The sequence below is a fragment of the Oryctolagus cuniculus genome, chromosome 8 (assembly GCF_051225735.1).
Source record: "Oryctolagus cuniculus isolate XC-2025 breed Fujian yellow rabbit chromosome 8, ASM5122573v1, whole genome shotgun sequence".
Classification (NCBI taxonomy): Eukaryota; Metazoa; Chordata; class Mammalia; order Lagomorpha; family Leporidae; genus Oryctolagus; species Oryctolagus cuniculus.
In genome coordinates, this window is record NC_142874.1 from 122,062,492 (window position 1) to 122,079,087 (window position 16,596).

Here is a 16,596-nt window from a genome sequence, read left to right on the forward strand (position 1 = left end):
CATACTGGTGCCTGTTCAAGTCCCAGCTGCTCCACTTCTGATCCAGCTCCCTGCTGATGTGCCTGGAAAAGTAGCAGGGGCTGGCCCAAGTGCTTTGGCGCCCTGCACCCACATGGGAGACCTGGATGAAGCTCCTGGATCCTGGCTTCAGCCTGGTCCAGCCCCAGCCAGTGTGGCTATTTGGGGAATAGCCAGCGGATGAAAGATCTCTTTCTCCCTCAGTCTTTCTCTCTCTGTCTCTATCAAATAAAATGAATGAATAAGTCTTTTTAAAAAAGAAAAAAATTTAGGATGTATCCTGGTTATTAAAAATACTTCTTGGTAGGCCGGCGCCGTGGCTCAATAGGCTAATCCTCCACCTTGTGGCGCCGGCACACCGGGTTCTAGTCCCGGTCAGGGCGCCGGATTCTGTCCCGGTTGCCCCTCTTCCAGGCCAGCTCTCTGCTATGGCCAGGGAGTGCAGTGGAGGATGGCCCAGGTGCTTGGGCCCTGCACCCCATGGGAGACCAGGAAAAGCACCTGGATCCTGGCTCCTGCCATCGGATCAGCGCAGTGCGCTGGCTGCAGCGGCGGCCATTGGAGGGTGAACCAACGGCAAAGGAAGACCTTTCTCTCTCTGTCTCTCTCTCTCACTGTCCACTCTGCCTGTCAAAAAAAAAAAAAAATACTTCTTGGTAACACTGCAGAAAAGGGGTTTTGATTGATTCTAATAGCCACTCAGTGTTAAAGAACCAACCGCGTTGTTCATGGGTTATAAAAACTTCTTTCAGATTCATTCTTGTCGTATGTCCTTCATATATTTGTAAACTGCTTGTTTTTGGTCTGAGACTTCTGAAGACTTTTCTTAAACTCAGAGGATTTTAATCTAGTACATCTCAAAAATGGGAAAAATAAAGTACTTACATAATATTGCTTTTTTTTCCATTTTAAATAATTAACATCCATTATCCTTTTAAAGATACTCACCAATCACAATTGAAACTGTAAACTTTTACCTTTAATGGTCTAAAAAAATTGGGATATTTTTCTCTATTTCTGTTGATTTTGCAGTACCAAAAATACTTTCACCACTGATTTAACAAGAAAAATAAAGGAGATTGGGAAAAAATTAACAGTACCATTTAATATAATACCATTAATTTTATTAATTTTAATATACTACCATATTAAAAACATTTTACTCTCCAATGCATTTATTCTTACTGTTTTTGTGGACTAGTTTCAAATAGGTTATTCAATTTGCTGATTATTCTCATTTAATAAGTACACTACAGGCATATCCTATTTTTAAGGTTACATGTAATCTGACTGGGGTAGAGAATGAGACATTTGAGATTGTGAAATTTGTGGAGGTCTAAACAAAGTTCAGCTCTTTAAATGCTAATAGTTTTCAAAGTAATGTAATTATTTCTAGAGTAATTATCAGAGTTTTTTTTTTTTTGTAGGCAGTTATTTTTTTTTACCTCCATGTTATCTCATTAAAAATTATCTTTTCTTTCAGTTTTCCCTCAATCTTATGATTCCTTCTTTCCACTCTTAACAACCAAAACAAAATTGAATAGACATGCTTTGTGATATAAGCCAAAATTCATTCCTTAAATTCTCTAAATACATGATTTGTACTTCTGTTCATTATTCAAACCTAAATTTGCCCCATTGAGTAAAGGGTAAGCTACTGGTGAGCAGAGTGTTTTTCACTTATCTTGAGAGTACCTGAAGAGTGCTTTAATATATAAAAGGTGCTTTATAAATGTCAGGTTTGTTTTACAATGTGGAAAAAACAAGACATATTTTACTGATCAAAAAAATTTCTGTGGTTATTGCTTTCAAAATTTATATAACTTTTTTATTTAAGATTGTCACAGCTTTTGCAAATTACTTTTTAACTCCTCAAAGAATTTTTAAAACCTCATAAACATAATAAAGTTGCCTCCTCTGCTGATTGCATGTGCACTAATGTAGAGGATGTAAAAGATGATATATTTAACATTCACCTCAATCTGCTGTGCCTTAAAGGGAAAGCAGGCTTTTGTTACCAAGATGATCCTCTAGATTTTTTAAAGCCCATCTCTGCTAGTTATTAACTTGTATAGTCATCAGAAAGTTATTTCTCTGAGACATTATTTCCTTTCCTCTGGAATCAGACACTATAATTTCTTTTTTATAAACCTGAATGAGTATCAAGTATTATAACACAACCACTCATTTAAGTTTCATGTCCTTCTCCATTGTTGTAGTTGGTGCATCTCTCCCTTGTGGCCATCCCTGATCTCTGCAGTCATTTGCTCTGCTCTCTGCCAGCCTCTTCTGCAGAGCAGCTTTTGCGGTCTCCCTCTTCATCACTGACTAGTAGGCTTTTTCTTATTTCTTGACTTTTTATCAGTTTTGCCTTTTATCTCTTGTTTTTCATTTTTTATAATGGAGTTTTATTTTTACAATTATTTACATTCTGGGAGAATATGCCTTTTCTGTATTTATTACATAAATATAAACAAGTTTATAAATAAAATAAAAGTGTGTATTTTATATATAGTCATTTGCTTATTAAATAGTCTTTGATTTGTAACCCTTTACAGCTATTGTCATTCATTCTGCTTTTCATGTATTGCTTCCTGGGCAAAGCATCCCTAAGAGGTAGAAAATGCAAACATGATTGAGCCATTTTTATTACCTTCCAAGAATGTATATAGTCCTTTGAAGGTGATATATTCATAAGGCATATTAGTGGCACATATTATAGTAGAAGAAGTACATATGTGAAAATGAGGTTAGATACTTAGGGAAGCAATAATGTGAAATACATATATAATAGAAATAATAGACACATTAAAAAATAAAAATAAATAGAACAACTTTGAGGATTATTTTTTACTTTCCTATATAAAGGCAGTTCAAAAAAGTTTGTACAAAATGAAATTAAAATGAAAATTTTATGGGGGCAAAATAGTTTTGAAATCTATGCATAATTTTTTCATAATGTGCATTTTCCCCAAATGTCTGAAGATCCCATGTACATCTATAATATACTTTTGACAAATTATCAATTTAAAAATTAAGGAGATTTTCTTAAAGTTTTACTTCATACTAAAAGTCTTCAAAATTTGATGTGCATGTTATACTCACAGCTGGACTTATCACATCATCCTGGTTTTTCCCATGACTTTCCTGGTTATTTTTGTTTTGTTTTGTTTTAAAGATTTATTTATTTATTTATTTGAAAGAGTTACACAGAAAGAGAAGGAGAGGCAGAGAGAGAGAAGCCTTCCACCCGCAGGCTCACTCCCCAATTGGCTGTAATGGGCGGAGCTGCGCCAATTCAAAGCCAAGAACCAGGAGCTTCTTCTGGGTCTCCCGTGAGGGTGCAGGAGCCCTAGGACTTGGGCCATCTTCTACTGCTTCCCCAGGCCGTAGCAGTGAACTGGAACGAAAGTGGGATGCTGGCATTGTAGTAGGCAGCAGCTTTACCCACTACACCACAACGCCAAAAATTTTCTTATCCCAGAAACCTCCCTCTGTTGCAGAGTCAGACTTAAAGTCTGTCTCAATTTGGATTTCATTGGAAATAGTTGATTTATATTTAGATTTGATGAAATGTGCAGTCAGAACAGTAGATTGGTTTACTCAGGTTTAATTGAAATTTTAAAATTTAGTTCCACAGATACATGAGCCATTTTTGAAGTGTCAGCAGTCATGTTGTTAGTTGTTACCATTTTGTACAGCATGGGTTTAGAGTACTAAAAGCATAAGGAATTAGATAATTTACTTACAGCAGCATTTAAACTGTTAAAAGAGTACAAATGCTGGAAAATCCTGTATTGGTCACTATCATTAGCAGAAGTAAGAACTTAATTGTCTATGAACAGTAACATCTCAGTTATACTAGTCTTTGTCTTTTAAAATACACAGTGCATCTTACATATTTTTTGTTCTTATAAATATCTTGGGGCTTTATTCTTAAAAGTAGCTAAGTTACTTACTAAACATTTCAATGCTTGCTTTACAGCATTGTTAGGTGGTTCCAGAACAATTTGGCCCAACTACTAAGGATTCTGTTTTAAGATCTGTTATTCTTGCTAGTGAGATCCAAACTATCCTTGACCCTTTGTGAGTCTCTGGGTGTCATTCATCCTGATCCTGTCTGGTGGTCTTTGCCTGGCCATCAATAATTTCCTCAATGCACATGTGCTCAACAAGCTCAGCTGAAGACTTGAGGGGAACCCCTTGAAGGTCTCCAGAGTAATCTTTTCTCTGTAGTGCTCTCCACTTTAGTAATTGTGCCATAAATTCTATCTACCTCTCCAAACTCTCTTCTCAACTCAAGGAGATTGCCACACTCTGTTTGGGTACTGCCCCTTGTACTGTAACCTGGCAGGCACCTCCAGGCACACAGTTGGATTAATCATTTTGTCCTCAGAAATCACTGTCCTGCACCGCCTTTCTAAGCACTGTCATTTCAAATAGTGTGTCTTTTTTGTTTGTTATTCAAGATAGAAAAATAAACATAATATGTGTTACCTACGTTTAACAGCTGGAAATGAAAATGAGTCCAGAGTACTGATTTTAATCATGTAGCATATGCCAGAAAATCATCCTTGCCCCCACAACCCCAGCTTGGTGCTTACTTTAAAAATTGCCTATAAAGTTCAGGTATTATTTTTACCCTTCAAGAAGGAAAAATAACAGATTGGTCAATATTGAGAGGGAGAGGGAATAAAGATAAACTTTACTTTTAAAATGCTTAATATACTACAATGTTACAGATTTACCTGTGTATATTTGATATTGTTATTATTCAGTAAACTAATGTTTTTGTTTTCTTCCTTTCCCCCCACCCCCCACAGACTGAGAGTAACCATGACACAGCGCTAACACTTGCCTGTGCTGGTGGCCATGAGGAACTGGTACAAACACTGCTAGAGAGAGGAGCTAGTATTGAGCATCGAGACAAAAAAGGTAGGGCCTATTTTCAATTTTAATTTTCTGTAACATTTGTGAATAAAATTTAAGTATTCAAAAACGTTACTTTTTAGCCTTGTTTTGGTGCTTAGGCACACTGGTAGGCAATACTGTTCATTTCCTTAGCATGTGTGAGAAAATCATTATTTTTCTCTAGGTTTTACTCCACTCATTTTGGCTGCTACAGCTGGGCATGTCGGTGTTGTGGAGATACTGCTGGACAATGGTGCAGACATTGAAGCCCAGTCAGAAAGAACGAAGGACACACCACTGTCCTTGGCTTGTTCTGGGGGAAGACAGGAGGTAACATTTCCTCTTGCAAATTTTTTCATCTCTTTAGTTTGCAAATATAGACTTACCTTTTTTCCTAATGGAACAATGGTTTGAAATGTCAGACTTTTCACAGTAATTTGAAACTATTATTGATTACCAAAAAGGAAGTATTTCTATAAGTCATCATGTCAGAAAAATCATACTGTCCAGAATCCTCTCATTTAAAAGTAGTACCTTCTGTAGGAATAGGCTAGGAGAAAGATTAAGGCATTCCAAATCAAATCAGAAAGTTCCTGATAAACCAAGCCTGTATTTATTCATCTTTCCTGCCATAGTGTACATGGCATCAATTGTCCAGTCTCTTTTTCTCAGTAAGATTGTTAAGGAATGAAGAATGTTCAATTTGTATTTGGTCTTGGAACTATTTCCTTATGATTTTCCGTATCATTCCTTCATCCTGTGGGGATAGATTGTCAGATGAGATGATATAACCTGACCGTTGGTATTTTAAGGAATTTAGAACTGGGATTGATCTGGTAGACCCTAGAAATGACAGCCTTAACATTACTCGTTTCTATATTTATTATTTAGTTAAGTAACCCAATCCACCAACACCTTTCTGCTTCCTGACAGTCCAAGTCTGTATTGGAGATGCAAGGCTTTACAAGCCAGTCATGCTGTCCATAGATTCACAACTTCTCAATGAGGAAGTTATTGAATCTTAGGTTTAGAAAGCACATTAGTCATCCAGATTTGGATTTCAGCTTGAAAGTCGTCTTCTTTTTTTTTTTTTTTTTTTTTTGTAAAGATTTCCTATTAAGCCTGACTAACTTCCCTAAGTTTCTCCATTGTTTCTAATTGTATTCTTTGAACAACTGGAAAGATGTTTCCATCTTCGGATATTTGAGTCTGTTACCCAAACTGTGTTAAACAAGTCCAGTTTTTCCATTGTTAGCTTGAGAATACCTTTTCCAAATGCTTCAGCATCCTTGCTATTCCATCCTTTATTAAAAAAAAAAAAAATACTGAGAGTCACTGGGCAAGTATTACTCCTGTTTGAACATTGAAGCCACCTTTGTGCTTCCCTTGCCTCTTGCCAGTCATGAGAGACCAGGTTATGCTGAATTTTATTTTATTTTTTTAGGATTTTATTTATTTGAGAGACAAAAGTCTTCCATCCAGTGGTTCACTCCCCAAATGGCCATGACAGCCAGAGCTGAGCCCATCTGAAGCCAGGAGCTTCTTCTAGGTCTCACACGTGGGTGCAGGGACCCAAGCATTTGGGTCATCTCCCACTACTTTCCCAAGCCGTAAGCAGAAAGCTGAATCAGAAGAGAAGCAACTGCGACTCAAATCATTGCCCATATGGAATGCCAGCACTCGGGCCTCCTGAATTCTAATCAATTAAATTGACTATGTTTTTATTTTATTTTTAGATAAACTATTAAAAATTTTAAAAATTGTTAGAATAATTCCTGTACAAAAGAATGGGAAACCTGTTATTTTGTAGATTGAAAACATTGGCACTTACTGATCATACAGGTGTATGTATTGTTTGCACTGGCAGATTTACATGGGCTATTTCTATGGTTTTTTTTTTTTTTTTTTTTCAAAAATTATATTTGGAGTAGATATTATATGTGTGAAAAGATAATACTTGATAATGAAGATATTCTGCACAGGAGACAACAAGGGATCTGTTCCTACCATGTTGTTCCTTTGAACTGTGTAGTTTTCTTTTTCTTCCGTGATCAGCAGTGGAGGAGGATGGGTATGTTAGAAGGATTTTAAGCCAAATAATAAGAAAGTATAAAGTACCTAATTTGATAAGTTATCTCTACTACATCAGAAAGTAAAGACAGTAAAATTTTAACCTTAACTGAAATTTCTAATCATTTTGTACTTTGAATACTCGGTTTTAGTGTTGAATCAAAAAGAAATTAGTTGACCTCCTTCATTTAAAACTCTGAGTCAGTAGGGCACATAATTTTAATGAATGTAAAATGTTACAAATGGGGTTACAACAGTTAAACTAACTTAAAAAGCCACTGTACTATAAAATCACATTTTTTAATATGGAATGTTTATTATATTTTGTGAAGAGGCTAGTCCTTCAGATAACTAAGGCTGGGTACATAATAATTGAATTTGAAAACACTTGTTAATATTTTAGTATGCTATTAATCCTAATAGTGAAGGTTTTGAGCTATGATCTTGAACCAGTCTTAATTTCCTTAAGCCTCATTTGTAAAATGAAGATGAAAATACCCTAGTACCTTTGTCAAAGGGTTTTTTTGTGCATTAAATGACAGACTTGGCAAATAAGCACTAAACATTTTTATCTATCAGGAAAATGCAATTAAAATCCAGTTGAAAACCACTACAAACCACTAGAATGGCTAAAATTGGCAAAAACAAATGTTGCCAAGGATGTAGAGCAACCTAAAATTAATGCATTTTTGATGGGAGTATAAATAGTACCACAGCTTTAGGGAAAAGTCCATGGATTTCTTTTATTTTCTTTTTTTTTTTTTCATATATTTATGAAGATTTGTTTCTTTCAAAGAGTTATAGGGAGAAAGAGACCTTCCATCTGCTGGTTTACTCTCCAAGTGTCTGTAATGGCAGGAGCTGGGCCATAGTGAAGCCAGGAGCCTGGACCACATGGGTGGAAGGGGCCAATGCACTTGGTCTTTCTGCTGCTGCTTTCCCAGATGCACAAGCAGAGAACTGGATCAGAAGTGGGGCTGAGACTCAAACCGGCACCCAAATGGGATGTTGGTGTTGCTTAACCTGCTGCACCATAGCACCAGCCCCTGTCAATTTCTTATTCTGTCTTGTTACTGATGGCATAACGAATACTTAGCCATTTCAATAGATTTCTCAGTAGGTTTTACTTGAGAAGCTGTCTCTCTTTTTCTAGACCCAGGTCATCACTAAAGGCTGGTTTTATGGAAAGGATGAAGAACTTGCTCTTCATTTGTTACATTCTAAAACATGAGAGAGAGAGATCAGAAACAGACACCTTGAAAATTGTGTCAACATAAGAAAATACATTTTTACCCCCTTTTTTCTTTCTAGGTGGTGGAGCTGTTGTTAGCTCGAGGGGCAAATAAAGAGCACAGGAATGTTTCTGATTACACACCCCTAAGCCTGGCTGCTTCTGGTGGCTATGTGAACATCATCAAAATATTACTAAATGCAGGAGCTGAAATTAATTCTAGGCAAGTTTTATTCTGTCTCTAAGTCCCTTATTTAGTAAGTATACTATGTTATAGATAATAGTAGGACACCTACTTCTTAAATATAAAAATCCTGTTATTAAAAACTTAAAATCCAAATTGCTAGATTTTTAAGATTTTATTTCAGTAATTAAAACTGTTGACATGTGGCTTTAAAACATCAATTATTGCATTCTGTTTCATACTAAAAGCCACCTTCTTAGGAGTTTTTTTTTTTATTTTTAAGATTCATTAATTTATTTGAAAGTCAAATTTACAGAGGGAGGGAGGGTGGGAGAGAGTGATAGAAATCTTGCCTCAATGGGTCTACTCCCTACTTAGCCACAGTGACTGGAGCTGGGCTGGTCTGAAGCCAGGAGCTTCTTCTAGGTCTCCTTTGTGGGTGCAGGGGCTCAAGGATCTAAGCCACTGCTTTTCTGGGCATACTAGCAGGGAACTGGATTAGAAGTGGAGCAACCGGGACTTGAACTGGTATCCACATGGGATTACTGACTCTCAGGCAGCAGCTTTAACTGCTACACCATAGCACAAGCCCCCTTAGGAGCTTTTGTTAAAGAGATGTGCTTTAAGATGGAAAGTGTATTATAAGTTGATAACCACTTTCTAGCTCAAGTTATTATGTTATATGAGGAACAAAATATTCTATTAAAAGAGTTCTAATGGAGCCTTGTAGTATATCAGAGATAGGGCTGGGAATTCAATTTTTCTGGAAGATTTAAAATATATTCTTCTTCTTTTTGTTCTCATACCTTTACCCCCAGAACTGGTAGCAAATTGGGCATTTCTCCTTTGATGTTAGCAGCTATGAATGGGCATACAGCTGCTGTTAAGCTCCTGTTAGACATGGGTTCTGACATAAATGCTCAAATAGAAACCAATCGGAACACTGCCCTTACTTTAGCCTGCTTCCAAGGAAGAACTGAAGTGGTTAGTCTTCTGCTTGATAGAAAAGCAAATGTCGAACACAGAGCTAAGGTAAGAGCAAGTCTTAGATTTATCTGTGAATTATTGTTTTGATATTTTAGGTGTGTAATAGCAGCATGCCAGTTGTAATAGTACTTTCTAGTAACATTTATCTCCTAATACATATTTAATGTGAAATCATTCTGTGTGACTCAGTCAAGCATTAACTCTTGAAAAAATCTCAGCAGTACATTTTTATAGCAATAATGAGCTTAGGGCTATCAGCTGAAAATAGGTGAGCCACTTTGAAAGAGATGAGAGAGAAACATTTATTGAGTGCCAGTTAAATGCCAAGTACATACATATTACCCAATTCTTTTCATAATATCAGTGAGATTAGGTAGGATTGTTCCCATTTAAAAGACCAAGTCCAAGTGGCTAATAAGTGCTAAAATAGCACTCCCTCAGATTGTTATTGTTTTGGTTCATTGCAGTGTCTGCTATCTTTTATTTTCCACTTAATCTAGACTGGCCTCACACCATTAATGGAAGCTGCCTCAGGAGGATATGCAGAGGTGGGCCGAGTTCTTTTGGATAAAGGTGCTGATGTTAATGCCCCTCCAGTGCCCTCTTCAAGAGATACAGCTTTAACCATAGCAGCAGATAAAGGGCATTATAAATTCTGTGAGCTTCTCATTGGCAGGTATGATAAAGTATTAATAGTGATTACCATTCTCTCCTGACATTAAAAAAAATCAAATGTGATTATTTTTATAAACTACAAGTACCCAACCACCACCACATACACACACACACACACACACATACCTACCTGTTACTCTTCAGCTATCTGTGGCCATGTTACATTGTATGATTGTTTCAGTACTACCTAAAAATATTTTTTATTATAGCACTCTACAAGTGCTATAAGCTATTTGAACTTTCAGATGTTGTCATCTATACTTGTGTATGAGTTTTTGTAAGCATTATTACTCTAGGCTTGAGAAGCCTAGCAGTGATCTAGGGCTTCTTTATTAATTTCTTTAATCCAGAGCAGCTTCTATTTCAGTTACTTAAAAGCTGCCTGCTTGTTGTCCAAGATCTTTGCATGGTATCCTAAGCAGTTGTTAGTTGATAGTAGCTATTATTCACCATTTCTACCTTGATGCCCACTGAATATTGTTTTTAAACCTGAGTATTGTTTTTAGATTCTTTTTTTTTTCCTGAAGTTACACAATTTGAAACATGCAGTTGGCTCCTTGGATACTGTTGATTTTCATTTATTTCAAAGGCTGAGGTGAGTGAGGGGGAGAGATTCCATCTCCTGGTTCACTCCCCAAATGGCTGCCAGTGTCCAGGACTGATGCAGCCCCAAATGCTATCCTGGTCTCCTTTTGGGTGCCAGAGGCCCAAGTACTTCTCCCATCCTCTGCTGCTTTTCCAAGCACATTAGGAGGTATTAGGATCAGAAGCAAGCAGCTGGGGCCAGTGCTGTGGCATAGTGGGTTAAGTCCAAGCTGCTCCACTTCCAATCCAGCACTGCGCTATGGCCTGGGAAAACAGTACAGGATGGCCCAAGGCCTTGCGCTCTTGCACCTGCATGGGAGATCCAGGGGAGGCTCTCTGCTTCTGGCTTTGGATTGGTTCAGCTCCGGCCGTTGAAACTCTCTGGGAGTGAACCAGTGGATGGAAGGCCTCTCTGCCTCTGCCTCTCTGTAACTCTGCCTTTCAAAGAAAAAGCAAACAGCTGGGACTCAAATCAGTGCTCCCATAAGTGACGCTAGCATTGTAGGTGGCAGCTTAGCTTGCTGCTCCACAGTGCTAGCTTCTTTATCTGAGAGGTAGTGTTACAGATGGAGGGAGAGACAGAGAGAAAGGTATTCCATCCAGTGGTTCACTACCCAAAAGGTCACAACAACCGGAGCTGCGTAAATCCAAAGCCAGGACCTCCTTCCTGGTCTCCCACATGGGTGCAAGGGGCCCAAGCACTTGGGCCATCTTCCACTGCTTTCCCAGTCCATAAGCAGATCCGAAGAGAGCTAGATCCGAAGAGCAGTGTCCAGGACATGAACCAGCGCTTATATGGGATGCCGGCACCATAGACGGAGGCTTAGCCTACTGTGGCACAGCTCCAGCCCCAAGTCTTAAAAAAAAAAAAAAAAAAAAAGCCCGGCGCTGTGGTTCACTTGGCTAATCCTCCGCCTGTGGCACCAGCACCTTAGGTTCCAGTACCGATTGGGGCACCAGCTTCTGTCCTGGTTGCTTCTCTTCCAGGCCAGCTCTCTGCTGTGGCCCAGGAGGGCAGTGGAGGATGGCCCAAGGCTTGTGTTGCTACACCCGCATGGGAGCCCAGGTGGAAGCACCTGGCTCCTGGCTTCGGATCAGCACAGCACGCTGGCCATAGCAGCCATCTGGGGACTGAACCAACAGAAGGAAGCCCTTTCTCTCGGTCTCTCTCTCACTTGTCTATAACTCTGTCAAAAAAAATATATTGACTATATGAATATTTTCTCTTTTTTTTAAACACAGGAAATTGCCTTTTTTTTTTTTTTTTTTGACTGGCAGAGTGGACAGAGAGAGAGACAGAGAGAAAGGTCTTCCTTTTGCCGTTGGTTCACCCTCGAGTGGCTGCCACGGCTGGCGCGCTGCGGCCAGTGCACCGTGCTGATCCGAAACCAGGAGCCAGGTGCTTATCCTGGTTTCCCATGGGGTGCAGGGCCCAAGCACTTGGGCCATCCTCCACTGCACTCCCTGGCCACAGCAGAGAGCTGGCCTGGAAGAGGGGTAACCAGGACAGAATCCTGTGCCCCAACCGGGACTAGAACACGGTGTGCTGGTGCTGCAAGGCGGAGGATTAACCTAGTGAGCCGCGGCGCTGGCCTTTTTTTTTTTTTTTTTTTTTTTGACAGGCAGAGTGGATAGTGAGAGAGAGAGACAGAGAGAAAGGTCTCCTTTTTGCCGTTGGTTCACCCTCGAGTGGCTGCCACGGGCTGGCGCGCTGTGGCCGGCACACCGCTAATCCAAAGGTAGGAGCCAGGTGCTTCTCCTGGTCTCCCATGGGGTGCAGGGCCCAAGCACTTGGGTCATCCTCCACTGCCTTCCTGGGCCACAGCAGAGAGCTGGAATGGAAGAGGGGCAACCGGGACTAGAACCCAGTGTGCCGGCGCCGCTAGGTTGAGGATTAGCCTATTGAGCTGCAGCGCTGGCCAAATATATGAATTTTTAATTTGGTGACCAAGAACTCAATGTATTTTATCCCTTAATATTAAAAACTGATTTCAGATTTACTGAATATGTTAAAATAGTTTATTGCTACCTGTGTTGTTCAGTGTCCTTTAAGACAGTGCTGTGTCTTTGCTTTTTAGGGGAGCTCATATTGATGTACGTAACAAGAAGGGGAACACTCCGTTGTGGCTAGCAGCAAATGGTGGACACCTTGATGTGGTTCAGTTACTAGTACAAGCAGGTGCAGATGTGGATGCAGCTGATAACCGCAAGATAACTCCTCTTATGGCAGCATTTAGAAAGGTTACAAGTTTTTTATCCTCACATTTACCTGGATGGTTCTTATAGTAGTAAATACATAGTTTACTGCTCACTGATGACTCTTACTTTGTTACCAACTGTGGTGTAAGTAGTACTATAACAATGCAATAACTGATGGCAACATTGAAAGGTAGATAAATATCAAAGCTAAGTAAACTTTTGAAAAGCAGTTTTAAGAAATAGTTTGAAATCTAGCTATACTCTTCATATTTTCATATTTCACAAAGTGTAAATTCAGTTAAGAGTAATTGGAGCTACTTTTATTTTATATGATTGAGTATTCTTACTATACCACTGCATTGAAAAATATAACTTAAGTTGACTTTATTATTTTTATTTATTGCCTTTAAATACTTGGAAAATAAGAAATTAAGTCACAAATTTCCTCTAAACCAGCATTTTAAACTACTGAAAATTAAGTACTTTGCATTTAGCAGAAATAAGAATTTTGTGAAAGCAAGTGAAAATCTTCCAAAGTTACTCAATTCTTTATGTCCTATTGAGCTCAGAGTGGTATTTCTAATCTCTTAGAGGTTGTAAGAGTATTCTATCTTTATATTATTACTAATCATTAGTTATATATCTTTTCAGTAGAATTATAATATTTTTAAAAGATGTATTTACTTAAAATGCAAAGTTAGAGAGAGGTCTTCCATCCACTGATTCACTCCCCAAACAGCCGCAACAGCTGGCATAGGGCCAGGCCAAAGCAAGGCGCCAGGAGCTTCATGCAGGTCTCTCACATGGGTCCAGGGGCCCCAACACTTGGGCCATCTTCTGCTGCTTTCCCAGGCACATTAGCAGGGAGCTGGATCGGAAATGGAGCAGCCAGGACTTGAACCATCACGTATATGGATGCCAGCTTTACCCGCTATGCCACAGCAGTTTAATTCCCTAGTGTCTTTTATAAGCAATGGTTGACCAAATGAAAGCTGGAAGCCAAGCACTCAGTCATATCTCCTACATGTTTGTCAATGACCCAAGTACTTGAGCCATCACTTGCTACCTCCTAAGGTGTGAATTAGCAGGAAGCTAGAATTGTGAGCAGAGGTGTAACTTGAACCCAGGAACTGCCATATGCGCTGCCCATATGTCCCCAAGGCACGTCATTAACTGTTAGGCCAAATACCCACTCTCCTGAAGATTTTTTCTTTTTAAAGTCTATTTATTTGAAAGGCAGAGTGGGAAAAAAAAAAAAAGAAAAAAAAGAAAGGCAGAGTGGCACAGAGAGGGAGAGACAGAGAAAGAGATCTATCTATTCATTCACTTGCCAAATGGCCACAAAGGTCAGAGCTGGTTCAGTCAAAGCCAGGAGCCCAGAATTCATCTGGGTCTCCCATCTGTGAACTTTCCCAGGTATATGGGCAACAACCTGGCACCTCCAGTAGGCTTTTAATTCCATCTTTTTGTTTTGATGACAGTAATGTTTAATATATACCATGTACAACTGGAATATTATGGTATACAGGGTAAAACTAGTACACTTTTTTAAAAAAAGTAGGTTAATCAAGGAGGTAGGTTCCATTCCCAACATCATGTAATTGAATTGTCTCATACAGTTTAAAGATTGTAGCAGTGGTTCAGAGATCATTAGGGAATGATGCAAGTGGTATATGAGCCATTCATTGAAAAATTGCTATTCATTTAAAAAGTTTAATAAAGGTACAGAGGCAATATAGGAAATAGACCTTTTTATCAAAACAGGCTGATAAGTGTTATGTTAAGAGAGCAATAATGTAGTTCAAAGAAAGTGTAGTGGGTTTTGAATGTTTATCTAAATATTTATGAAATTTACTGAACTGTTACAGCCAATTATATAATCAGCTCATGCTTCAGGAAAATGTACTTTCCCTTCTTTCACACTAGTTAGCATAGCACTGTGAACCCAGTTTCTATCTGAAAGAATAAAGAAACAAGATTGTTATTTTTACTACTTAGAATAGATAACTGGAGGTTTATGTCCTAGTGAGTTAGCAAGGAAAAGGAACATGAGGGTTTTTTTTTTTTCTTCCTTTAGACTGTTCTCTTTGTAAAACTGACTTTTGGACTCTTTTTTTTTTTTTTTATCCAGAGTGGTTTAGAATGTTAGGTCACATTGTGCTGTACTTTTGTGGAGGATAGGGTGAGAATGAATGATTTAGACTTAAATGATTGGAACCAAAATCTGTCTTCATGGCACTAATGTTAGTTAGCTTAGACAGACCATGTACGTTTCTAAATCCATGAATCTTGTTTTTAGCCTGACATCAGTAATCTATTTTTTAGGGTCATGTGAAGGTGGTACGCTACTTAGTCAAAGAAGTCAATCAGTTTCCATCAGATTCTGAATGTATGAGATACATAGCAACCATCACTGATAAGGTAAATATATTGTTCAACTTTATCTCACTATATGAGCAAGGATTCTATTGGACTATATCTCCCATGCTAAGAAAGTCTTAATTTGAGCAACAAAAAGGGTGGTGTACAGCAATTTCGTTCGTTAACAGTATTTGTGTATGAGACTTTTGCAGATTTTTTTACTTACCTTGTGAATCAGTATGCCATTCTTTTCAAATAGTACTTGAGCTAATTTCTTACACTAAACAGTTAAAACCAAAATCATTATTACTAATTAAGGCTATCATCTTTATATGTATGTTTATCCTTACTGATATCTGTTCTGAAGAACAAGCCCAGTGGATTTTATTTCCCAGCAAAAATGAACATTGTAGTTTTAATCATACTCGAGAATAAAGTTAGGTTAACTATCGGTTTAAAAATAAATTGACTAGAATTTCTATAGGTAAAATAGGGGAGATAAAAATTAATCTTAAAAGATTTAATTGAGAGCTTTGTCTAATGCCATTTTGATTTGTGGTTTATACTAATGCTTGATAAAGTCCTAACACATTCCAAAGAGGCCAACAAATTTTAAAATATCTTCCTAGTAGATTTTCACATCAGTTATTACTTGATAGTGAACAGCTTGTCCCCATAGATTTAATTGAAAATAGCGAGGTCATCGTCTTGCCTGGCTCCAGAGTTTTTCTGTTACAGTTAACATTCATGGGTATACAGGTTTTTTTGTTTTTTTTTTTTTTGTTTTTTTTTTTTTTTTTTTAGTTTTTGTATTTAGTCAGGAGAAGGGGTTAATTAACAGTAAGAAATACTATAATGAAATCACTTAACTGCATGTATCTGAATCATCTTCACCATTAATGTACACAGCTTTGTTGCTATAACTTCCTTGACATTGACCATCTCCTGAAGCTTGTTAACATGTGACATTGTTTACCATGGTTCTGTTTGCTGTTTGATTTCATATATTAAAATTACAAAAGTAAATAATTTTAGCTTCCAATAACTAGTATAATGGATATTGAAGGATAGCAGAAGCTCTTTAGTTATGTATGTTTTAAAATATACCATTTATATTTTTTGTAAACTTTTTGCTTTTTATTCTCTACTTCTGAACTATAATTGCTTATGTTTTAGTAACTTAGCAAAGAACGTCATGTTTTAATTTTTCATTGTAGGAGATGCTGAAGAAGTGTCACCTTTGTATGGAGTCAATAGTACAAGCCAAAGATAGACAGGCTGCTGAAGCAAACAAAAATGCTAGCATCTTGCTGGAGGAGTTAGACTTGGAAAAGGTAATGGTTATCTTTACATATGAAAACTACCTCTTTTCCCA

General features: G+C 38.0%; 1 protein-coding gene across 18 annotated transcripts in view; it reads left to right on the plus strand.

Moving 5' to 3' along the window:
* Nucleotides 1-16,596, plus strand: part of ANKRD17 (ankyrin repeat domain 17) — a 187,593-nt gene that overhangs the window by 122,035 nt on the left and 48,962 nt on the right. For all 18 annotated transcript variants that reach the window (XM_051820219.3, XM_051820220.3, XM_051820223.3 and 15 more), the window contains 8 exons: nucleotides 4,842-4,953; nucleotides 5,114-5,259; nucleotides 8,311-8,453; nucleotides 9,233-9,446; nucleotides 9,902-10,077; nucleotides 12,740-12,902; nucleotides 15,186-15,281; nucleotides 16,439-16,555. In XM_051820219.3, the coding sequence (XP_051676179.2) occupies nucleotides 4,842-4,953; nucleotides 5,114-5,259; nucleotides 8,311-8,453; nucleotides 9,233-9,446; nucleotides 9,902-10,077; nucleotides 12,740-12,902; nucleotides 15,186-15,281; nucleotides 16,439-16,555 (1,167 nt within the window). The remainder of the gene's footprint in view (nucleotides 1-4,841; nucleotides 4,954-5,113; nucleotides 5,260-8,310; nucleotides 8,454-9,232; nucleotides 9,447-9,901; nucleotides 10,078-12,739; nucleotides 12,903-15,185; nucleotides 15,282-16,438; nucleotides 16,556-16,596) is intronic.